The sequence below is a fragment of the Aulostomus chinensis genome, chromosome 7 (assembly GCF_037954235.1).
Source record: "Aulostomus chinensis isolate RoL2024-O1b breed Wild chromosome 7, RoL_Achi_v1.0, whole genome shotgun sequence".
In the NCBI taxonomy this organism is placed as follows: Eukaryota; Metazoa; Chordata; class Actinopteri; order Syngnathiformes; family Aulostomidae; genus Aulostomus; species Aulostomus chinensis.
Window position 1 is genome coordinate 19,348,464 of NC_141326.1, and position 25,097 is coordinate 19,373,560.

General features: G+C 42.3%; 4 protein-coding genes across 12 annotated transcripts in view; 2 read left to right on the forward strand and 2 right to left on the reverse strand.

The window, feature by feature from the left end:
• Window positions 1–380: 380 nt before the first annotated feature.
• tspan3a (tetraspanin 3a) lies at window positions 381–5,786 on the forward strand. The gene is made up of 7 exons (XM_086209001.1): window positions 381–681; window positions 2,120–2,311; window positions 3,127–3,201; window positions 3,405–3,506; window positions 3,602–3,754; window positions 3,844–3,927; window positions 4,994–5,786. Exons 1-7 carry the CDS (start codon window positions 619–621, stop codon window positions 5,084–5,086), a joined length of 762 nt encoding a protein of 253 aa, XP_086065127.1. The 5' UTR covers window positions 381–618; the 3' UTR covers window positions 5,087–5,786.
• A 1,250-nt stretch (window positions 5,787–7,036) lies between these two features.
• On the reverse strand, window positions 7,037–13,850 carry pstpip1a (proline-serine-threonine phosphatase interacting protein 1a). 3 transcript variants are annotated; one of them, XM_086208996.1, is made up of 15 exons: window positions 13,811–13,850; window positions 11,748–11,848; window positions 11,588–11,662; window positions 11,447–11,481; window positions 11,222–11,328; window positions 11,084–11,146; window positions 9,454–9,558; window positions 9,195–9,240; window positions 9,001–9,080; window positions 8,550–8,648; window positions 8,374–8,470; window positions 8,112–8,199; window positions 7,953–8,032; window positions 7,394–7,488; window positions 7,037–7,308 (listed from the first exon to the last, which is right to left on the reverse strand). In XM_086208996.1, the coding sequence occupies exons 2-15, from the start codon at window positions 11,768–11,770 to the stop codon at window positions 7,177–7,179; spliced, it is 1,125 nt and encodes a 374-aa protein (XP_086065122.1). In that variant the 5' UTR covers window positions 11,771–11,848; window positions 13,811–13,850; the 3' UTR covers window positions 7,037–7,176. The 3 variants fall into 3 exon arrangements, with proteins under 3 accessions (XP_086065122.1, XP_086065121.1, XP_086065120.1); XM_086208995.1 differs by lacking the exon at window positions 13,811–13,850 and adding an exon at window positions 13,193–13,341 and having other exon boundaries at window positions 7,394–7,485; XM_086208994.1 differs by lacking the exon at window positions 13,811–13,850 and adding an exon at window positions 13,193–13,341.
• rcn2 (reticulocalbin 2) lies at window positions 13,813–16,269 on the reverse strand. 4 transcript variants are annotated; one of them, XM_086208997.1, is made up of 9 exons: window positions 16,124–16,250; window positions 15,855–15,883; window positions 15,550–15,696; window positions 15,368–15,470; window positions 15,083–15,279; window positions 14,878–14,991; window positions 14,692–14,785; window positions 14,057–14,196; window positions 13,813–13,960 (listed from the first exon to the last, which is right to left on the reverse strand). In XM_086208997.1, the coding sequence occupies exons 3-9, from the start codon at window positions 15,694–15,696 to the stop codon at window positions 13,817–13,819; spliced, it is 939 nt and encodes a 312-aa protein (XP_086065123.1). In that variant the 5' UTR covers window positions 15,855–15,883; window positions 16,124–16,250; the 3' UTR covers window positions 13,813–13,816. The 4 variants fall into 4 exon arrangements, with proteins under 4 accessions (XP_086065123.1, XP_086065125.1, XP_086065124.1 ...); XM_086208999.1 differs by having other exon boundaries at window positions 15,824–15,883; window positions 16,124–16,142; XM_086208998.1 differs by lacking the exon at window positions 15,855–15,883 and having other exon boundaries at window positions 16,124–16,269.
• A 940-nt stretch (window positions 16,270–17,209) lies between these two features.
• scaper (S-phase cyclin A-associated protein in the ER) overlaps window positions 17,210–25,097 on the forward strand; it is a 61,192-nt gene continuing 53,304 nt past the window's right edge. For 2 of the 4 annotated variants that reach the window (XM_086208990.1, XM_086208993.1), the window contains exon 1: window positions 17,304–17,578. In XM_086208990.1, coding sequence (XP_086065116.1) covers window positions 17,411–17,578 — 168 coding nt within the window. In that variant the 5' untranslated portion in view covers window positions 17,304–17,410. The other 2 variants (XM_086208991.1, XM_086208992.1) reach the window with 2 other exon arrangements.

The following is a 25,097-nucleotide window of genomic DNA, read 5'->3' on the forward strand; positions in this document are numbered from 1 at the left end:
CACACACACACTTAATGGAGAAGCAATAAGCAGTACAGAAAAGGAATGTAAGGATTATTATATTTGAATAAAGGGCACAATATAAATAATACCTAAATGCATCTGCTCCTTGGTGGGTTTTATTTATTTTCTTTTTAATCTGAAGGTGATTCTGAAATTCAGCCACAGCTTACATTACATTAATCCTCCTCTGAAAAAAATGCAAATTTCAACTCTACACTAGGCCACCTCTCGTACTTCTTTATATATCAAAATAATAGCTTTAAATTGAATTATATTTTCTGCCACTAGATGTCAGCAAATCCAACATATTGAAGTTAACGCACCTTTTTGTATTTCAGTTACTTGCATATTTTAATATTTCCCGCGACATATACCTCGAATTGGTGCTAGTTGTGAACACCAGAAACTTTGTTTCACCGTGATGTTGTGGTGAATCGTTATGAAGAAAGTTGGAATATTCTCAGAGGTTCTGCTGGCGTTACACTGGTGGCGGCGCTGCTGAGGCTTCAGTCGGGATATGGAGTGCGGGGGTGGCTGATGACTTGGCTGGGACATGTCTGAATAAAAACTTATTTAGTTATTCAACGCGTGTGGCATTAAATCCTGGTGTTGACGATGGGGCAGTGCGGCCTCACGTCGTCGAAGACGGTGCTGGTCTTTCTGAACCTGATATTTTGGGTGAGTTTAGATGTTTTTGCCCGAGTTTATGATGCGTCACAGCGCAGCAGCTAAATGCCTAGCTAAGTCAGCTATTGCTAGGCAGTTAGCCTGCTACCGACCTGACAACAGGGAATTTACAGGGACGTGTGGTTTCTTTAGTGAAACAACAACAACAACAAAACTACTCCCACTCCCGAATTACTTGAAAACATTCCAGTATAACTTGCTGAGTCGTGATGTTTGAAGTCTAAACTGACAGTCTCTTTGCCCCGTTGGCTGATTGCTCCCTGCAGCAATGTTCAGTTTGTGATGGTGATCATTAAAGAAACTGAATTTAATTAGACTACACGTATCACTTGTTTTGGGACAAACAAATTTTAAAGTTGCCCAGCCGAGCTCAAAGTGGTAGTTGATCAGTCTTGTTCGTTGCGTGTCCACGTAAACCGTGTGATACATTTAAAATGCTGTATTTTATCAAGAAAAAGGACAGTGGAGGAACTATCATCCTTCACCTGCATTAAAGCACCCATATAACAATATACATAAGATTTAAGCAATAGTAGTAGTCTATATATATTTAAAAGAGTTTTAAATTCATATGCAGTGTTTTGTCAAAATATTCTGAATATTTATTGAAGTGATATGTAGTACACTCACAGTCGGGCTTGTTTCAGAGAAGAATTGTTATACTAGCTATGTTACTATTGCTATTGTGCTATTACTGATGTTTTAACGTGTACAAATCATGTACATGTGGATAAATTTTTCAGTAATCATGCTATAATGCATCATCATATAGTCGATTAGTGAGCTGTGGTGTTTCTGTATAATCGTATACTTCAGAAAAAAACGCTTTAAAAAAATGTAGCGTATTGTTTTGTAGATTTTCCATTAACATTTTATCCTTCCAGATGTCATTCTGATACCTGAAGTACTGATCCGATTTCGGTGTGTTCATTAGATGTGATATGATGTCATCATTGTTGTATGACATGGCTCTAGTTGTAAAAGATAAACATCCAGACAGTGAACTATATTTTTTAATTTAATTTTACAGGTGCCGTCTAAACTACAGCCCTAATACTGCCCAAATGGATGCTTTATTGGTGATATTTTACAATGTAAAAGATTGATACATTGTTGATATTGCTCTAGCCCTGTCCGATTGTTATGCTACATACCAATCAATCCTTCTTCAATTCTTCAAGACAGACAGTGGAAGCACAACACAGCTTTGTGTATAAGTTAAGGTTACTGTTTTAGAGCAGCGAAGAAGAATTGATTTCCTGTATGTACTATTCGTCATAAGTAACGAAGCTAACTGGGAATTAGAAGGATCCCATTGCAAGGCTAATAATGCTCATGATTCCAGCCCCACATTTTTACCGAGTGTCGGAGGCATTTCTTATAGGAGGTAGGAGGTTTTACTGATTGTGGATGTTTTTCTCTCCTGCAGGCAGCTGCTGGCATCCTTTGCTATGTCGGGGCCTATGTCTTCATCACATATGATGACTATGATCACTTCTTCGAAGATGTGTACACTCTCATCCCAGCCGTTGTCATCATCGCGGTTGGAGCACTCCTCTTTATTATTGGGCTCATTGGCTGCTGTGCTACAGTGAGGGAGAGCTACTGTGGACTTGTAACGGTCAGTACCCCACATTATAGCTCTGATGAAGGTCCCTTACATTACTAATGGTCTTTTTTTCCAAGGGGATAAACAAATGATGAACATTTTGAAAATGTAAGGGACTATACTGATCACATTTATCATCTGAAGAGGTAATTTTAACCAAAAAATGGTCAGATTAGTCATAGCAGAGGCACAGAGATGTCAGAGTGATGTAATAGCTATAAATAATACTTAAAAATAGTGCAGCACTTTCGTGTCCATCCTTTGGCAGGGACAGCTGTAAACACTTGGTGACTCTCCATCGTTACTGTTGCAGCTGTAGAACAGTGAATACTTTTTAGTATCACACCATCCCATGTGGAATGACTCCTTCACTGTAAGACTTTGGTCGTACAACATTGGGAAAGCCTTGAAGAGCTGAATGACTAAAGTGTTTTTCAAAATTTAAGTTAGCAAACAGCTAACAGGAACCAGCCAGCTTGGCTGTCGTAAGTCTCTGGTGCTCATGCTCTGTATGCGTCCTCTTGACTCTACATACAAAAAAACTCCATCTGCAGTACTTTGAGACACACTGCACACACCCAGCAGCAATGAGTTGAATGCACTTTTTCTGAACTGGACTTGAACGTTAAGGATGTTCATTGATTTGTAAGTCTGCTGCTCTGTTAGCTTTAACGATGAGAAACAAGTCCACATCTTTATTAGGGGCTCTCATTTGTAAAAGGCCTCTGAAGTTGTCACGTGTCTGAACTGTAACATAAAGATTTAATCGCTCAAATTGTTAAGTGTGTTCTCTTTGGTTTATTTGACTCTTGAAACTCAATCCACAGTTTGTCGTCATTCTCCTGCTGGTTTTCATGACTGAAGTGGCTGTGGTGGTTCTTGGATACGTTTACAGAGCAAAGGTGAGAAAGGCAAATGCAAGTCTGTTTGTTTTCCTTGGCCTTGCTTGATAACTTGTAACCTTGCAGGTTTTCCTGTTAACACCCACCCACAAGCGCGCAAGAGTGTCAGTTACAACACCCAGATCTACGCAGCTTGTGGTTTCCATCATGTTGATTTGTATCATTCAGGCTCTTCTGGTTAGACCTTTGCTAATTGTTGCCAGGTTGAAGAGGAGGTGAATAATTCCATCAAGAAAGTGTACAATGATTACAACGGCACCAACAGCAACGCACAGAGCCGTGCCATCGACTATATTCAGAGACAGGTCAGGACTCTGGAGGGGAATACGACACTGCTGCTGCAGCCTTATCTCGGTTTCATTTTATCCATCTAAGCATGTACATTTTTTCATTTTTGTAGCTTCAGTGCTGTGGGATCCACAACTATTCAGACTGGAAGTACACACACTGGTTTGAAGAATCCAAAAACAACAGTGTCCCTGTCAGCTGCTGCAAAACCAGCCTTGGGACCTGCAAAGGGTCTCTCACACATCCTGAGGATCTCTACCAAGAAGTAAAGCAGCAACTGCTTTTTACATTGAAATTACAGAGGATTGCTCTTGAAAATATTTATATCCTCATTGTGTGTGTTTATGTGTGTAGGGCTGTGAGGCTCTGGTTGTGAAGAAGCTGAAGGAGATTATGATGTATGTCATCTGGACAGCACTAACATTTGCTGCCATCCAGGTATGTAACTCTCCCGAAGCTTCATGCGCACACAAAACCTTAACCACGAAACCAATATCACATGATATGTGAGGCATTGAATATTTGTGTCTGTTATGGCTCTTGGAATGACTGTGATTTACCAAAAAAAATGCATGACCTAATAATTTCTGTATGTGAATCATCACATGTATATAATAGATATTTTGGGATGTATTCTGTGTAAATCTTCCCAAATTGTCACGATTGTGCGACATGGCAGGTTGTGTAGTAATGTTTTTCTATCAATTTAGGAAAATGGAATGGGCTTAGCAGGCAGAGGACAGTGAAAGTGCTAAGGAACTAGGAAGAGGGCACGGGACGTGCTTGTGTAACTCCGACAATGATGTACAGAACAGGATTTTTCTCATGCAAGGCACGGTAATGCCTCAGCATGGATGAGGTGTTGTTACTGTACCCCAACTCCTTGGAACGCAATAAACACCTCACCTTTGAATGAAACAAGGAACAGTGAAAAATACCGTTCTTGATAGGCAAACGTAATGCGTCTGAAATAATGTTAGATTTAGCTGACCTTAATAAGAGTTAGCAAATCCAAATGTTCCCACACAGGGGAATCCTCCTCTTCTTAGCTGGCTCCATCCTCCTACCTATCCTTCCTCTCTCCTCACTCTCCTAAATCTTCAAACTATCTCTCTCTCTGAACTCTCCAGACTATACAAACGCTATCCAAAGTATCAGGACTCTTTCCAAACTCTGAACTGACCGCAACTCTCTGTCAAAAGCCCATATTTTGAATGGAGCCTGAGGGGTTTATGCTGCTGTCAAATCTAGCGGCAAAATCAGAACCACTTCCCGAAGCAATCACGTGGTACAGCCGTGCAGCGAGGCTTCGGACGTCATCATTTTCCGCTACTCTCCTAAATGAAGCAAGCCTCGATATGCGCTTTGCAGAAAATTACTTGACATGCTTCGAAGCCTCGTCACATCTCACAACATCACTAGCTGAGGGTATGAACTTGCCATTGGGGAATTATTTCAGCTCTCCCTCTCTCTCTTTCGTGCTCTCTCTTTCTCTCTCTCTCAGATGCTGGGGATGCTGTGCGCCTGTGTTGTGCTTTGTCGACACAGCAGAGATCCTGCCTACGAGCTACTCATTACAGGTGGCACTTGCGCATAGGACTGAAATATGAAGTCATCAGAGAGAGCATGGACATAACTTATCACCATACTAACACACTAATCACTCTTCAGTTATATGCTGGTATTTATTTTCATTTTGTTTTTAATCCAAAAAGCTGTCGGCCAAATTGTTAAACGGTCACTGAGAAGCTGGAAGCGTTGTAGCTGTGAGGATGACATGAGGGTATCAGTTTTTACCAAACTCAAATCTCGTTCGTGCCGTATGGGGTAAAAAGAAAACAGGCTAATTCTCTCATATTATTTTGCACTATGTATACAGCTTGGAATATTTACATCTGTCTTGTACTTGAATTTAAGACTTAATACTTTACCCCGTACCTTCACTAACCCTACTCGTACTACTAATATTCTACTACTACTCCTACTACTGGTTGGTTTATGTGTCGCCTTTCACCAGCAGGGTTCTGTCAATAAACACCACAGTTCAAGTCAATATTGCAGCAGGATTTAGCATGTAAACCATGCAGTGACCGGCTTACTGGCTTTTGCTGTGTTTTGTTTTGTTTTTTTGGGAGGAGTCTCTCCTTGTTATTTCGTAGGTTAGGGGATTTCCAGTTGCAATACATTCATAACTCGATATGAACTTGTCCTCAACTGTCTACTGATTGTAGTTATAGAATTGGAGTTGATATGTAGCAATACTAAAGAATGTAAATAAAATTAGGGGAAAGTTTGAAGTTAAATGTGTCGTTTGAGTGTGTTTAACTGAAAATACACGTATTTACATATAAAATGTTTGTTTTTACACAGATAATACCAACATCGGTAAATACTGGCCGGTTCAGTTGTACAAAAAAGTGAATTTCTTTTAGGCTTTAACTTCTCGAATCCATAAAACTGGCTTCAAGTGTATAAATTTTGAAATTTACGGGACTCACTAGACTCGTGTCTGCATCTGAAACATATTGCCGCTGATCGCAGGCTCTCATACACGCGTTCAAGGGGTAACAAGACTCTGACTGTTGTGACTTGATAGACGTGAGTTGTGCATCAGCTGCTGCAGAGTAACCAGATGCCCCTGAAGCACACGCATCACACCGCTCTGCCTCATGACCTCAGAATAGTGTCTGTATTTGAGTTACTTAGTTTGGATTGTTGGTGTGGTGGTCACTGAAGCGAGTGGCTGTACTGGAATAAATGAAAACTGAAAAAAGTTATTTATGAAGTCGAATTTTAATCCAAAAATATACAGTAACAGAGTACCCATTCAGAACATATAAAAATATAAATAGTTATATTAAATCCATCGTCATGTCACACCATCAATTTGAGACACACTAAAAACATTAAAAAAAAGTCTGGGATTCATCTTATATCGTTTTCGTAAAGATTTTTCTGTTATTGTAGCGAAGCCACTACAAAGCAATTGCAATGATGCTGCTCCTAACTACAAACGCCTATGGATTTGTGCTTCTTTTTTGAGGAAATAACATCTCATGCAAACAAATTTTTATTTACTTATTCATTTTTTTTTATTGCAGAGTACACTAGAAATATACAGGTAAAAAATAAATAAACATTCTGCCTCCCATTTAAAACTTTAAGTTAACCAGAGTGTATGGATGGATTGAGAACTGCGATCTGGTGTGAACCCCACAGCTGTTCTTGGTAGGGGGAGCCCTCGATGCGTCATCTGTCGGTAATACCAACATTCGAGTTTATTCAAGTTCCTAAATAAATGATTCATATGTGATGATTTAGAAATTCATACGCTGAGTTTGTTGGCGCTTGTTTGGATAAAAATGTAAAACTGAAACCTGTTTGTCTTGATAACCTCTCAGGATCAAATTCATGTTGGGGGTTTCAATTTTAGGAACCTGAAGTGAAACACTTTATTACACAATATTTCACAAATAATTTTGTATAATGCACAGTCCTGACCAAATAAAGCTAACCGCGTAAGATTCTACCCTTAAGTTAAGTCCGAATGAGACGTACTCACACATGAAACTAACAATCAACCCGTGGCGAACGCTTAACAGATCTACCTGCATGCTTGAACGCTCAGCAGGAATTTGCTCCACTACAATTAAATACAAAGGGGAAGGGAGTGTCCTAGAGGTGAAGTCATTCCCTGGAAAGGTAAGAGCCAGGAACCAGTCCAGTCTGACCGTTCCTCTGCACCATCCACCAGCCGTCCGCACCTTGATCGATGACGACCACAACGTCCCCAGCCGATATGGAGAGTTCGTCTTCTCTCTTATGACCAGACAAACAACTTTAGGAAGAAAATCATTTTTAACAAATGGAAGGTGTTGAAGGAGACGATTCACGTGAACCTCACCTGAGCCACGTAGTCATACACGGCCTTGTACTCCTCGCTCTGCTGGGACTCCTGGCATCCAGGGATGGCGGCATAAATTCCTTCGGGAGGTTCTGCTGAGTTTCACAGAAGTAGAGTTACTGTGTTGCTCCATCACTTTTGACCCCAGCTTTCTCAGCAGAATGATGAATCAATGATTGATCGCTTGCTGCCTTGCGCACTCTCAAAGCACTGTTTGGTCAACTGCACCAGCTCTTGAAATGGCTCAGGTCAGTGGGAACTGTGTCTGTTCTATTGAAGCTGATAGTTTGTTGTGGCTACAACTGCACTTCAGATAAGCCTCTCACCACATTTGAAAATATGAAGTACAGGTTCACATGCATTTGTTTTTTACAATGTCATTGAGGGAAGAAGTCATTGGGTAGCCACAGTCTTTCAAAAGGTTGTGTGAACAGAGTCTTGATAGCATCTGTATACTTCCCTGGCGTGAAGAATAAATACAGGATGTAGCGTGACAGCTTGGTGCTTTGCCTTTGCCATCATTCCTATCATCAAGTTGGAATGTTGTTTTGATTCATACCAGTCGGTTGAGCAACTTGATCGGTGTTGAGGCTCATTTTGGAACTGGTCAGACTTGTTCCTTGCAGGAGATTTGAAAACCTACAGAAAAGGTGTACATAATTAGTGGGGGTGAAAAAAAAACTTGTTCGCCTTCATCGTCTAATTTTGTAATTCTGACCTTTTCATGACTCCGCCAACGAACCCGGCACTTCCATTCCTGTCGCCTATGGCAACCCTCTTGTAGTAATTTTGGTATTCAATGGGAGCTATTGGAGTTAAAATGGAATTTTAGATGCAAGTGGCTTGTTACACAGCTCATTTATTTCCCAAACATTTCAAACACTCTTTAGCAGCAACTGTGAGATAATATTAAAATTTTCCACCCTGGGAACATATTCAAATCCAGATGAGGAAGCCAGCAGGGATGACAGCTACGGTACCTGACGGGGTTGAACCTGTGCGCTTCATCTCCACAAAGCCGTTGTTGTCTGCGATGATGTCACAGTTCTCCAATGTTTTTCTCACATCCTCATAACACTGTAAGATCAGTTCATCTAGTGTTAATTTCTGATCCGGTACACACAAAGGGCGACGAGTGCCATAAAATCAGACCCACCTCATCATCCTTTACACACTGCATTGATAATTGGTTACAATGCACCCACAAAGCATTCCTTAGTACACTCAGACGGTCCTCCTCCTGCTGCTGGAACATCTGCAAAACAAAACTGTGAATGGAACAACTTTCGCGCAGCAAAGTCTTCATCCAGGACTCATCGCGTTCGGAAATCAGTCCCTAAACACCTTGTGTAGCGGAGCGTCTCTTAGTTTTTTGGCTGTACGTCGTTTCCACTTCATTTATTGCGTAAAAACTTGCAATGAAAAAAATGTTGCATCACTGCCTCAGAGTGCCAGGGTTAGCACAAGTAAGAGAACTGGCTTCGTAGTCAGTTATAGGAAGTATTATGCATCCTCATTAACAAACTTGCAGTATTGCCACAGATCAATGCATATCCGTCGCTTGATGAATACGGGGAGAGAGAAAGTAAAACCAGATCTCGCATTACCTCACATGTGTTGGTGTGCGTTGACTCCCATTCTTGACGGATCTTATCCAGCTGTTCAATGTTAGATATGTACTGTTTCTCTAGGGAAAAATAAGTGAGTTCCTCATTATTCTTCAATGCAGGGTTGACACTGGAGGGTTGTTCCTAAATAAAAGCTGAGTTTGTATCTTCTTTAGTGTCTCTGTTTTGCTTACCTGCCTCTTCTGCAGAATCCCTGCACTGCTTTGATTTGGTATTCAGCTAAAAGAAAGAAAGAAAGAAAGGAGATACCTGATATCAGTCAGGTATTGACGCGGTTAAAATAAGCAGGCCAAGTGGGAACTACTGCACTGATAATAAAGAGGAATTAATAATAAACTATGGACAAAGTCCCTTTTCCTTCCTCCCAGCTGAAGTTCCCCATTCCTGATCTCAAGTTTTTGAATTGCATTTTGATTTCTAGACTGGACTTACCTTCTCGATCTGCTTGGGAGTGGCTGTGGAAGTGTTGCTGATCTTCTCAGCCGTTTGCTCTGCCTCGTCAGCCTCCCTGCAGCGCTGCTCGTAGGATTTCTCAGACTAGGATTGAAACAGAAATGAAGAGTTACTTACCTGGATGTACCTGTCAGCTCATGCAACAAATACACCACTGAGAATTCTAGCTGGAGTTGGGTTTTACGTAGTTCGAATTCTTATTGGGCTATTATTCTGATTACTATCAGAAAATGAAGGACCATGTAAATCCGGCTAATAAATGGTGCTGTTGCAGCACTCCAGCTTGCTGAGGGCGCTTGAACATACTCTACTCCTATATAAACTTGCTTTAGCCACCCTAACGTCCACCTCATTGCCCTTAACTCCAACTTTTGTCATATAAACAGATGAAATAATACCAGCACTTCACTTGGTTTCACTCTGTGAACGTGTCACAGGGTGCAGTGTTTTGTGCGCGTTCCAAAGGGGGATTGGGCTGATTTGCCCATGCAGCTTGGAGCGGTGAGCCCAACCTCCTACAGCCAGGTGACTGGGGAAATGATAGTCAGGTGTGCGGATGAAAAATAATGGAGAGATGCTGCGGCAGAGGGGAGTGGAGCAGACAGGGACGGGCCCCGAGATTTATGCCCGGTTGGCTCAACTGCTGATTACATCAGATGGTTAAACTGCCGAACTGTAACGAAAGGCGAGGGCCGCTAGTTATTTGCTTGTTTTACTTTGGTGTATTTCGTTTGGAATTCTCCATTTATGTGCTTAAGTTTGTGTGATGATTTTCCTTTTGCATTCTGCTTGATTTGTTGCTCAGTGAACACAACCTCATTGCGTGATTTGTATTCTTAGTGCTTCTGGGTTTTCGCCCTTAGTTGAAGTTAGAACCTGTTAGTTAACTCTGTAGGAACCTTTGAGAACAGGTAAGTGAGGATGGAAGGGTCTGCTGATTTGGCATCTCCTCTTCCTTTCCTCCTGCACCTGCTCATGTCGACGTCACTCGTGGCAGCGGGCGTCAGGTATCCAGGAGCAGCAACTTTTGACTTTTAGGCACCTTTCACTTTTGTCCCTGTGATATTGTTGACACTGATTGGACTGATTTTAATCCTGTTTCGTTATTCCCTTTTAACATAGCATTTGTATCCTGTTTTTGTAGTTTATTCCCCTTTTAAAAACACAACTGCTGTATCTCCTAAGAACCGAAGCCTGTGCTGTATTGAGTCAATTAACTTCCCCTGTAGAATTTTTGGACACAATTTCAAGAAACTCAACCTTCTAGTCGCTTTCACAGGCATGACAAACCCTTGACAGGAAAGGGAGCAGGAAGTCAAGAGAGAGGCATCATGCATGTGCATCGAGTGAAGAGCAACTTCCCTGTTCTGATTTTAGAGAAAGCATGAGCTCACACCAATGACTGATCAACATTTTTTTCCTCTACACCTTTTCAGAATTGTACTTTTGATGTACCCTAGATTGATCTCACACAGTTTCCTTTCTACGATCACTCGTGGTTTGCTACATTCAAATTAGGAGCAAAAAATAAGTGACTCGTGCAGAAATGTTCAGTGACAATAAACCTTTTAACCTTAAAACAAGTCATTTTATTTTAATTTATACTTACTTCAATTGTTTTCTTATACAAAGAGACTTTAGTCTTCTGGGCCTTTTCCATGATGACTTCAAACTGAGAAGAATAAATAAAACATTACTAAGAAATCCTTCTATCAAAAGCTCCTCCCTCAAAACTTGACTTACAAACCTTTTTTCTATGTTCTTTCTGTTGTTCTCTGAACTGCTCCATTCTCTTTGACTCCTCCCTCAACAGGCTTGAAAGCTGAATGTGCAAGTTTCCTACTTTTTCAATTTCTGTAAAGATAGAAGAAGCTGCTAATAACTGGCTCTACACGTGTGAACAAAATGAAGGGGGGAAAAAAAAAACACTTTCAAATGCAAAATCATGCCCGTAAACACATCTTGTGCTTACGTGTTTTCATGTCATCGAATGATGTTCTCAAAGTGCTGTGAAAACAAACATGGGCTATGTTAAAGGAGGTTAAAAAATACTTTAAAAACACTGAAAATAAATGCAATGTAAGTCTCTGAAATCCTGTCTAGCCACACTCACCAGATCTCATATATAGCACCGGCCTTGCGTGCTATTGTGACCAGTTCCTTGCCGTATTTCTCCTCTGCTGATGCCCTGCATAGACCAAAGCACAGTTCAGCGTGACAGTGACACGGGTTCATGCATTCTTGCACAGGCGACCAGTTGTCGGTGAGCCCACCTCATTTTTAAGAGCTCCTCCATGTCTTTGCATGTGCGTCGACCATCATTTAGCCTCTGAATGATTGCCTCATAGCCAATGTTACTGATGAAGTTCACACCCTGCAAACAAGTAACACAGTCTAAGTCCACAACATAAAACCAAACACAACATAAAACTTTGAGGTAAAAAAAACAAAAAAACAACCTAAATGAGTTTTGCTTTTCCTTTTCTCTCTAACGGAAAGTTTTTGGGCATTCAAAGAAAGCAAGCAGGCGTGAAAAGCATTCCAGTTTTCCACTCAGAAAAGGAGCATCACACATTAACGTGTTGGTTCATGTGTTGCTTATGCAGGAAAATCTGTCTGATTTTACATGCTAACACTGATAACAGCGAGAAGACTGGGGAAGACAATAGGCTGATGCTCGTGGCTGCTCTACGTTGCATTATGAAATTAGCATATCATAAGCAACTGATGGCACAGATATTATGCATCATTTATGAGAGATGTTCATAGAATTGGTATTTATTAGATCGCTGTTGACCTTCAGATCACAAAAGTGAAGAGCAGGGAGAGCAAAGGCACACAGTGGGGATAAATTTTCAGAAAGGCACATTTGAAATCAACCAATTCCTTTTTTTTTTTTTTTTATCAATTCCAGGCAACTCAACCTATCGCTGACATTGTTTTTATTTAGAACAATTCCTTCATTGACCAGCATCGACATCGATATCACACGTCAGACTTTCAGCTGCATAACTGCACCCATTTAATGTCAATGGCTCGTGAGTAATAGAAAAAAGAATGAATGCGACTTTGTGTCCAAGTTGATCTCACCATGTTGCGTTAGTGACAGGTAAAACAATTAAACTAAACGAAACGGCTAATTTTTAGCCACATCTTGATATCAGGCTCATCATCGGGCCGTCACTCCTTTTGTGTAAAAAAATATTTTCTAATATACCAAAAAGCGGGAGAGTGGACTAAGTTACCGAAAAAAGGCACTTGGTCTTTGATGCTGTAAATTATGAAAAGCCTTATTTTTGTCAGGAGCTTAACGGACACCTCTACATTTTGATTTTTGTCACTGTATAAAGGCTCTATAGTTTGTGTGACACGACCCATAAAGAAATAGCAGTAAATATGCAAAAGCTAGTACTCATCACGGCCATTTAAAAAAACGGATTCTTTATCGATTCAGGAAGCCTCCAGGTGGTCAACAGCAAAAGTGAAAAAGTCTCAAAATAGAGCAAAGTATTTAGCCAGTTAAAGGAAAAGACAAGTTTATATATGGCTCTTGTGCGTTAAAATAAAAAGCATGGGGTTGGAATGTCAAGGACTACATAAGACATTACAACAAAACTCCAGAGACAAAACAAAGCAACTTATTTCTATTTAACTTGGAACATTGTAAAAAAAAAAAAAAAAACAAGGTTGAGGACTCAGTGGCCCAGGAGAAACTCACCCAAAAGGCATCTTTAAACTGCAAAGCCATCTTAGCTGTAGTTAAAAACGAACAAACAAAAAAATCCTCGTGTGGAATCGACTTAAGTTTCAGTCACTTTTTGAAAACAGCCAGCAATGTGGCAAACTGTTTTCTTGATACAAGTGAAACCGCTTCTGAGAGTCAGGAAACTTGCCTTCAAAGACAAACACACTCATTTGATTCAAAAGAGGAAGAGCAGCAGTTGGACAGCAGTTATCACAACTGACATATGCACACGCGCAACTTTACTTGTGACACAAGTGGAAGAGCATTGCTGAATGCAATCAGAATACAGTTAACAGTCACTCTTCACGAACCACATGTAATTAAAATTCCATTCAAATTCCTGCCTTCCTCACTGTGTGCATGTAAGCCAAAATAATTAAAAAAAAAGCCTATGCTTCAGCCCTGAAACACACCTTGTTTCATGGAGGCTGATTTTGCAGGCACCGTCTCAAGGGCTTGGAAGGTGCGTGTTTGATTTATAACACGACTGTTGACAACTGAGGGCGTGATTGGTAAAACCCACAGTCATTGTTTAACAGTAAAGAAGGACTAAACTTTATTATAGTTTCGTGGAAACAAACAACAATAAACCTCTGCTTATAGTTCATCGTGTGATATATGAAGTTGTCTGCCGTAGTCCGTCACTTCACTGTTCATGAACGTGTCTTGATTTTTCAAAACTTCAGCCTGCGAGATCTTCCCGTCACCGTCCTGGTCCATTTCCTTGATGAGATGAAGAGCCTGATGACGACATGAGAGCAATACGAGTTAAATGTATGAATCAGCTGCCATCCCATAATGACTATCAACACACACAGGAAAAAGGGATTTCGTCACCTCCTCTCGTGCTGAACCGTAGCTGTTGGGTGCAACCCAGCGGAGTTGCTCTTCTCGATTCAACTTTCCGTCTTTATCTTGATCGTAGAGGTCTTTAAAACGCACCGTTTCTTCAATCTCCCATTGTGAAGGGGTGTCATCTTCACAGGAATAACCATTGTTAGTGTTTAGACTGACAGGCAGGAGGCAGAGCCTGATAACTGGTTTTGACTCCTTTCTCCTGACATGATGTGTACCTTTTGTAATATTAGTCTTTGCATACCTGGGTGATTGACAGGTAACAATAAGATGTCTGTACAGTATTAAAGAGTGACTTATGCCATCTAGTGGCCAGCAGTAATTACTAGCACAAGGTAGTAGGAGGTAGCATTTCGTTGGTTGAAGGAGCAAAATATCCAAATACGGAGGTGGAGGCAGCAGCCGATGGGTTGATATAGAATCTGTTTTGATGGTGTCTGCACTCTTTAATTCTGTTCTTCATCAAAACAGTGCAGATTCTGACCCAAGCCTAAACAGACTGTTCTAAAGAATGTGTTGCATCAGACGGGCAGGAGTTGGTCAGTTAGAACTAATCTGCAGCTAAGAACATTTCCTGAATGAGGCCTGATGTTTTTAAATAATCACTGAGATCTTACCCTCCCCACGAACATCCCCAATAAATTCACTGAGACTAATGAACCCGTCCTTATCCGTGTCATATTCACTCAGCACGTCTTCTATGGCAAAATCCTGTTGAGACAAAGACAGACAGTGTGTCTCTCATCATGGATGGAAGGGTGTATAGTAACATCTATTGCAGCAGTAGGGACGAGTCATCTTACAGCCATGTGGTCCACTTCAGACGGGTGAGTGAAAGCCAGAAACTCGGTGACATTGAGTCCGGGTGTGCTGTCCACATTGGCGAAATCAAAGCGCCTCCTCTCCTTCAGGTGGAGCTGAGGGAGATAGGAGTCCACGTTGAGGTATGACAGGTAACTGACGCTGAGGTGTGATGCGAGTGTTCACAGGACATTTATGGTACCGTACATGTCTGAGAGACTCTTGCTCCGGATCCTCCAGAACTGTATGTTCATCGTAACTGATGAGCTGGTCATGAACCACCATGTTGTATTCCTCCCATGTTACTACACCATCTTTGTCTGTGTCGAATTCAGGAAAACGCTCCTTTGCATCATCCAGGGCATATTTTCTGTAAACATGCTGAATCCATAGAATGATTTCCTCTGTAGAAAATAAAATATCCACATATCTGAGCTCAAATCACCTGTTCATTTGTATTATTTTTCCAAATATTAATAAAAAGAAAGTCACCTGCACTTAGCTCTCCGTCAGCATTTGTATCGATCTTCTTGGCAATTTCCATCATCTTTTTCTTCTGTTCTGTGGGACTAAGTTTCTTTAATTCCCCGGTACCCTAAATAAAAAAAAGTGGAGGAAAATGTCAGATGGTGATAAATTACCACAGCAACACAGTGTAAAAGTCATTTATCAACCTCATCTCCCAGCAGGAGGTTCATGTCATGCTCAGGGTTGTGCTGTTGGCCAGTATAGTGATCATCAGGGTTATGTTTGTGAGAACTTTGTCCCAGAACAAACTGAATGAACAGCAATACCAAGGACATCCATGCAGAGGGCGCCATCTGTGAAGAAATAAAACCATCAACAAATATATGAATAAAAAGCAGGAAAAAGTTGGGTTATGTGGCAGAAACCACCATAACTGCTGGACTGGTTTGCTTGCCGAGCTAAGGAAATGCATTAGTGCACCCTAGTGGGCAGCTGGTGGGACTTCACTCACTTGACGTCCACCAGGATCAGGAACAACGACTGCAAAAAACAAACAAACAAACAAACAAAAAACTAGCGCTAAGAGGGCTCAGAGACAAATAGAATAACTGGTTATCACTCACAAAATGGCAAATGTGTCTGGGAGTGTTTGTGAGAGTCTTTCGGAGGGACACACATGGACAGGTAGCGATCAGAAGTCAGGTTGTAAAATAATGATAGTAAAACACACAGAGTGAAAGGCAACGCGAAAGGACCAACAGGGAATCAACCGCCACTCACGTGTCAAATAAGAGAAGAGTCAAATCATGTAAACGGAAGGTAAAACTGTTGCCGTAAATAGCTGCTCTCTGCACTGTTTACCCCAGTATCATTCAAAGATTCTCCCTTGCTAACAAGGTACTTCCTGCTTCAAATTTCAAAATAAAATAAGTATTCTATCATGTACAAATTCCTCATTCATTCATTCATCGTCTTCCGCTTATTCCTTTCTATTAAGGGTCGCGGGGGGGCTGGATCCTATCCCAGCAGCTTTCGGGCGAGAGGCAGGGTTCACCCTGAACGGGTCGCCAGTCTAACACATACAGACAGACAACCATTCACTCTCACAGTCACACCTACGGTCAATTTAGAGTATCAATCAGCCTCGTCCTCTCTTGATGTCTTTGGACTGTGGGAGGAAGCTGGAGTACCAGAGAGAACCCACACAGGCACAGGGAGAACATGCAGACTCCACACAGAAAGATCCCGTGCCTGAGCCGGGACTGGAACCTGGAACCCGGAACCTTCTTGCTGTGAGGCGACAATGCTGACCACTGCTCCACCTGACAAATTTAATATGCTTCTATTGGTTCTGATCATCCCCAGCAGTCTCAACTGCTCTATGAACAGAGAGCATGGTTGCAGGGTTAGATTCTAGAGGCCTGGTTGTTTCATATCGTGCAAGCTGTTAATTTTACTTGAGAAACACAGTCAGGGCAGTCTAAAGTGAGGCTCGGGCCAAAGACAGCCTTCCATACAAGCCTAGATGGTGTTTCCAAAAAAAAGGGCATTTTAATGATACTAAACTTTTTGGGCCCACAATTAAATTTGATTTTTTGTCCTCCTGTGGAATAACTATGGCTGCATTCTCACACAATCACGTGATTTAATATTTCAATCTCTTTCCACTATTATTTTGAAGGCCAATCCCTCGTCTACTGATCTGTCCGGTGATTATTAATTGTCTGTCGTCAACTTCACACATACTGAGAAATCAACCAAACATCCCGCCCGATCTTAATGGTTGCCATGGCAGACGGCATAATGTCCCGCCCTGTGAAAATATGTCCCACCCCCTGACCCAAATTTTTCCCTACATGATTGGCTGACAAGTATGTCGTTCCCCTGTTACAACCCAACAATTGGACAAGACGATCGCTTATCAAGAATGTAAACTCTACAGACTTCCTGTTGGTAGGTTGTCCTCGTTGACATGTAGTCAACTGACATGTTTTTACATCAACTCTGACAACAAGACAACTTTAACCGTGGACTTTTATTTCTCACCGACTCAGCGTTGAAGATACGATGTCCAAAGACAGCCGTCATGACGGTCGGCGGCGTGGCGCTGGACAGCACCGTCTCGGCCCGAGAGTCGGACATGGTGGGGACGGGAGGGAGAGGTCTGGCAGCAACAGCTCAGGCTCCTCGCATGGAGGAGGCAAGAGTAAAAACGCATCCATTAGCGCTTTGAAGGTGCGTATCCATTCATCGTTAGCCCGTTACTCAAATCCGATAGACGGAGAACACTGAGATGACGGTGAAGCTAACGTGATGTTCGCTCAGTGGCGTGATAGATAAGACTGGTTTCACGTAGTTATAACTGGAAACCAGCCGATTAGGTGGTCTTACCTTTAGTGTGTGTGATTTTGTCAGCTCACCAGGCCTCCCCATCACACATCAACCCTCCACCAGCTACAAACGCGTCCACGTGCGCTGCTATTGAAGGGCTGTTTGTGGAGAGATTCTGACACCCATCTTGGTATCATGTACAGACATTTTTTGGGGCCAATTGAACCGAAATGACTACAGTAAGACGACCTGCTGGCATGGCTTTTGTTCCCATGTCCCTATGGAGGGCTTTGGGGTCAAAATTGATGTGGGTGACCAGCTTTATGCTGCCTATGAAGGGACATTTCTATCCTGATGATGTCTGCATACACAGGGAGCAAAAGGTCACTAAATGACTGGAGTCAGGGATGTACTGATTTTGAAATTCTTCGCCAAATGTGACACTGATAGCAAGGGGTTATTAAAAAGATTCCTCCTTTTTTTTCTTAAAGTGAAACAAAATTCATAAAAGTCATCTATTGAAGTCTTTTATCCCTTTTTTCACATTTTTTTGGGGATCAACTGTTTGTTTTTTAGTCAGATGAGGGAAAAAAACAAATAACATGGATATTATGTTTGTTATCCCCTTGCCCTACCTGAAGTAGATAAAACAGGATCCACAAATAAGAAATAAATCAGTTCAGCTTGGCTTTCATTCTCTTGTCTTTGAACCGGGTTTAATTTAACCTTTCACTCCAAAGTTAAATGTTGGTCACTGCTATCTTGCTTTAGCTATCAGTAAAAATATTGGCCAACACTGATATACACATTGGTGCATTCTTATTGTGAGTATGTTTGAGTCTTATGCAACACCAGTGGGAGATTTTTCACTTACCTGTTGGCAAATACTCTCCTCCGTCATCATCATCAAAACACCAAATGAGGGAATACCTTTTGGAAGAAGGACGTTCTATGATCTGATAATGTTCCGAGATGTGCAATAATATAAACCATGGTGCGTTGAAGCTGTCATGAAAAGGGCATTGTTGATTATGCCTATATTTTACAACTAATTTGGTGGATAGATTGCAGATATTGTCTGTATAAAAACAAGTTCCCATTTTGGACATCCTGAAACCAAATGTAATTGTTGCAAATCTGAAAAAGTAACCTTTTTCTCCATTTCCAAAACATTTTGAAAATCCAATATATCATTTATTTACAGTATTATAACATATGATGTGCAAAAAGAAGTGACCAGTGCAAAATTAGGCCTTGCTCATCCGACTGGTAATGACTTATTTAAAAAAAGAAACCAATTTATTTGCTGACACAAAACACACGCTGATAATATCCCCAGTTCTGATGGCATTTAGTGGCCCAACTATGTCAATTCATGCAGGGATTTCCTTGTTTTGACCCCTTGTGTATATTAAATGTCATCATTACCATTAAAGACAGAGTATTACAAGAGAAGTACTTGTCAAGTGTTGCAGCAGCTGAGCTTATCAAGGAATGTCTTTATCTGATGTCCCCATTTGGCCCGAGTTTATTATTTTGTGCCATTTTGTAAGTTGTCCAAACACATGACCTTATGTGTTCTGTCCCGCAGCGGCATATGAATCATCTACGACATCCAGAGCATCATTCTAGCTGCTAATGCTAATGCTCTGCCAGGCGTGCTTCATTTCGCACACACAGTCCCCGAGCCTGCAGCTACACTCTCATCACTGGCAACACAGGATGGAGAGCAGAGCGGCAGGCAGGCCGGCTGTGTGCGCACGACTGTGCAGTGTTGTGGCAGAAGGAGAGTGAGAGATGAGAAATGGAGAGAGAGAGAGAGAGCGAGTGGGGGCTCTGATGCAGAGCTGAGAAGCTGTAAATGTAGGAAACTGCATGCAGTGGAGTGCAGAGCAGACTGGCAGCGAGATAGACGGTGGTTGGGCCTAAGAAGTGGCTGCAAACTCAGTCGATGTCTTAGATTCAGGTAGAATAGTCAAAGTGTCAAGCTGGACTTATGGGCTACTGAGCACCTACTCACTGTCTTCTACTGGGAGAGGAGTTGACACAGCTGGGCAAGTTGCTATGACAGTTTGGACTGCACAGCGGGAGTCTATTTTGGTCCTGCTGTCAGATGACGATGTCACCTTTTACAAGTGGCGCCGCTGGTGAGGGGGAACAGGTTGCCTGAAGTGGGCAGCAAAAGTATGTCAGGGGTGGATAAGGACGAGGAACCTGCTCACACTCTGTACTTCTACTCTGTACGTATCTCTTAATTTTCTCTGTCTCTCCTAACATGCTTCTTCTCACCCACTGTCATGCTGCTTGCATGTGTTTGCCAAAGGGAAACCTTAGACTTGGCTTTACTCTGCACAGTCAAGACAATAAGTGTTTTTTATAGTGAATGGGCAAGTATTGCCTGGCCAGAGAACATGGTCAGAGTAAGGCTCCACAATGTGTCTTATTCCTCTACACAGCACTTCAGGAGACAGGTTGTTTGCAACTGATTAAAGTGGATCAAGGCTGTGTTGCTGTAAGTCTTTTTGCCTCAGGCTGCCGCTGCTGCTGCTGCTGCTGCTACACACAATTGCCAATCAGATGTGAGTAGGTATATCCTCACAACGCTCGTCTGTCATCCGCTGGTTTCTCAACCCAGGAAACGGAGTAAATATTTACAGTATTGGGAGATGGTGCATAAATGTAGGCCTACCTCACTCTTTTCTTTGGCTCAGTTTGGCACGACCTGCGCTGTTTCATCTTCTTTTATCTCTTAGTATTTTTTTTTCAACTTGAGGAGAATAAAGCCCAGGCCACTCTACATGTAAAGAATTTTGCTCACCAAAAGTAGGTCAGCTGGGTATCTCCCTTGGGGACATTAAATGCTATCAGGCCAACACACTGTCTGCGTGCCTTTTCTGCATATGTGATGACCAGTGAGCCGTGTTTACATTATAGCGATAGCCTTGAACGCTAACCCTTAAACACTTGCATGTTATCCTAGCAACTGTTCCTGCCTCAGATACAGCCTAAATGTATCTGAATTTTTTTTTGATTGCAAGAGAGGTTATGTAGTAGCTTTCTTGCCTGAATAGTAGTGTGGGGGGGGGGGGGAGAGAGAGAGAGAGAGAGAACGGTTTGTTCCATGACTCATTTGTTGTTAAAGAAAAGAAATGGCTCTCTTTTTTTGTGCGTGTCAGTTTCAGGTAACAATGTTTCTTTTTCAAGTTTGAAACAACATCTTATCCTTGACAGACCTAAACAGCCATGTTTGGTCCGGATTTTAGCTAACGTTAGATTAGACTGTTATTGAATAATACAGAAGTGGTACAGGATATTCTGCTTGGAGAGAGAGAACAGAGTGAGTGGAAGATCCAGGAGGATAAGACTGGGGTTTATGATCATATTGCAAGAAGTCACAATACATTAAGAAGAGGGTGGAAAGTTGCTTGAATGTACAAAAATATATTCAGAAATAAGCTGATGTATTTTTTTTAACAAAAGTTTGTTAAACTTTTCTTGGAAATGAATTGGATTATATGGGATTTCATGATTGTGTGAGTCAGTGGGGACAAACTGGACACTGGGGGTATTTAATAGACACTCAAGTTCACAGTGCACTGTGCCTTCTGCTATCATGGACAGATTTTTAGCATCTTGCACACTACTGCAGGGGTTTGAATGGGAGAGTAGATTTACTTTCTTTCCCATTCGTGCTTTGTTTTTCTGATGAAATGATCTGTTGAAAGTCTACCAAAAGGTAGACTAATAGATCGAATCAAAAATATTTATTTTTGAAATATATATTGCATGTCTGTCCAGGGTGAACCCGCCTCTCACCCAATGTAAGCTGGAATAGGCTCCAGCCCCCCCCACCACACACACATTATCCCCAATGGATAAGCCGTATAGAAAATAGATGAATGGATATATATTGAATGTATTTTTGCTTATGAAAATACAAAATGTTTCTATTTATGTTTGTGGTGAATACAGTGTGTATGAATTACCCCCAAAATATCCAGTTTAATTCTGTTGATTTCTTTGCAAAGTTTCCAACCTTGAATACCTGGGACTTTTGCAATCCTAAGTAGGACTGAGCAATTTTATCGATTCTGCGGTATATATTGATATTTTTTCCCCAGAGAGAATAGATTTTTCAGCCGCGAGTATTGATACGTTAAACCCCAATCAACCCCCCCCCCCCCCCCCCTGTCCCGCACTGTGCAGGAAGGTCTGCCAGCCGCTAGTGTTGCTGAGAGCATTTCTAGTTACCCAAACCCCGAAACCTTTCTCATACGGTTAGAGCTGAGTAATTCAGGAGAATGGCAGCGAGCGTTGTTCCCTCTGGGCATACACACAAGCTCCCTGAGCACACTGAGGATCGATGTGAGCAACATCAGTTGTGGACGCTGTGGCCACACACCTTTTCAACGCCTGGGAGCATAGCAAGGTACATGGCTTATTAAAAGAATCAAATTACAGCAGCAATTTCTGTTAATTTACTTTCAATATTTTGGGGGGTTTACAATTCAACCGCAGAGCTACCGTCGTCGTCTCTTAGACAAACTCGACAGTGACCCCTGGTGGGCTCTCAGTTGGTAGCTACAACAAACTGAAAATCGCAGTACAAAAGCAGTCATTGACGTAACATGTCCTACCTCAACATAGACGTCTATTTATAGAAGTAAATTCAAAGGTAATTTAAATAACCGCTAATAAACGTATTTATTATCATTCATCTGCCTGTCCATTGGATGTTGGCCACTCGCTCTTCCTTACTTTCTCCATCTCAGTAGCTCTGTGTAGCGGCCGTTTCCTCGGCTCACCGATGTTAGCTTGCTACTTTAGCTCGTTGTGGAAACTGCCGTAGTTCCCGCTTGCATCGCACATGTACTCCTTGCAAACTCTCTTATCCGTCGTAGCCTGAGCCCTTATCCTGCTGGAAGGCTCTATTCTCCTGCGGTGGAGGAATCGTACTCAATGTTCCCTCTAATTAGGGCCTGAGCCAGTCCCTGGCGAAGACCCTATTATGTTTCGAAGTCACACTCGCCACTTCAAAAGTTAATTTGACCCCCTAAACATGCTTGAAAACTCACCAAATTTGGTAAGCACATCGGGTGCGGCGAAAAATTAGATAATTAAAAAAAAAAGAGGCGCTCTACTCAATAGCGCCACCTACATACACAAAAAACCACGCCACAGACTGTAGGAATGTCCTAGAGACATGGGACCAACACCATTGAACTCGTCTCATCAAGACGGATAAATCATACACTCACACCCTTGACCTAACTGTAACAGGATGTCCACAATTTGGACACGAATGTCTAATTTTGGACAATTTTGCACCCCGAACAAAATCTATCTCCTCCTAAACCGTAAATGCCAGGGCTTCCAAACTTTCACACATTACTCTCCCAACTGTGCTGATTAAAAGTTGTTCAAGGTTAATATACTACGCGCTCGGTTTGGATTTTATGAGCCGTCAAAGTGGGGGAGACACTTTTCGCCTTACAATGGAAGTCTATGGGGAGAGCGTGTCCTCTCAGGGTACATACTCTCAAACAAATGCTTCTCACATCTACACCATACATTCCACAGCTTTTAAAAACACACCACTGTATTCCTCACAAAAATCCCTACAAAAATATGGTATTTTGTGTGACTTTTGACCAACGTATGCCGAGTTATTCACCTTTTACACACTACATTTCTCTGAATCCTCCACTCTCTCCACTCCAGCACAGATCAGAGACAGTGCAGCGGGGGAGGGGTTCTTAAAGGGCCAGCTGGCAGCTCTGCTCTCAGCTCTGCTCTCAGCTCTGACAGAGATGGCAGAGAGCGAGCAGAGAAGGGAGGGGCTCTTAAAGGGCCGGCTCTCAGCTCTGCACTCACACTGTGCAGCGCACTGATGCTCGTATCTCCTAAACTACAAGGCCTAGGGATTTGCCGATTACACCGTTGGATTCGGGCCGGTGTCAAGGACGCGGCCGTAGGCCGCGCAGGGGCTCAGGCCCTAACAACGCTGCTTGCAGCTTTAATTTCTCATGTGTCTGGGTCTACACACAAGCTCCCTGAGCACACTGAGGATCGATGTGAGCAACATCAATTGTGGACGCTGTGGCCACACACCTGTTCAACACCTGGGAGCATAGCAAGGTTCATGGCTTATAAAAAAGAATCAAATTACAGCAGCAATTTCTATTAGTTTACTTTTAATATTTTCGGGGGGTTACAACGCATCGTCGTCGTCTCTTATCTCTGCCGCACTGCATGGTGCCACAGGGCACATACGCAAGCACTGTCAATGCAAGGACTGGCTGCGTAGCCTCAGTGAACCGTATCGTGTCATTGGCTGGACACCTGTCACCCACCTAGTCTATGCGCTACATAGACTTCCTTGTGCGCTGAGCATGTGCGAGGGGTGCGCAATTGCGCAAGCGTGTAGTTTACAGGGAACATCGATGTACTACTCACTCCCACTCGTGCCCTCTGAAGAACAACAACCGTCTTTTATTCTTCGTTCAACAAGTCAAAAGAAACTTGACAGTGACCCCTGGTGGGCCCCCAGTGGTAACTACAACAAACTGAGAATCAGTACAAAAGCACAGTCATTAACGTAACATGTCCTACCTCATCATAGACGCCTATTTATAGAAGTAAATTCAAAGGTAATTTAAATAACCGCTAATAACCGTATTTATTATCATTCATCTGCCTGTCCATTGGATGTTGGGCACTCGCTCTTCCTTACGTTCTCCAGCTCAGTAGCTTTGTGTAGCGGCCGTGTCCTCGGCTCATCGACGTTAGCTTGCTACTTTGGCTCGTTGTGGAAACTGCCGCAGTTCCCGCTTGCATCGCACATGTACTCCTTGCGAACTCTCTTATCCGTCGTAGCCTGAGCCCAAAATTCTGCTGGAAGGCTCTACTCTCCTGCAGCGGAGATGGATAGCTTTCTTCTGGGAGGAATCATACTCAATGTTCCCTCTAATTTCTCATGTGTCTGGGTCTACACACAAGCTCCCTGAGCACACCTAGGATCGATGTGAGCAACATCAGTTGTGGACGCTGTGGCCACACACCTGTTCAACGTCTGGGAGCACAGCAAGGTACATGGCTTATTGAAGGAATCAAATTACACCAGCAATTTCTGTTAATTTACTTTTAATATTTTTGGGGGTTTACAATTCAACCGCTGAGCTACCGTTGTTGTCTCTTACGTCTGCCGCACTGTTGTTCGCTAGCTAAACTCCAAGGTGCCACGGAGCGTATGGGCAGGGCACATACGCAAGCACTGTCAATGCTAGGATTGGCTACGTAGTCTCAGTGAACCGTATCGTATCATTGGCTGGACACCTGTCACCCACCTAGTCTATACGCTGCATCGACTGAGAATGTGCGAGCGGTGCTCGATTGCTCAAGTGCGCAGTTTAGAGGGAACGTT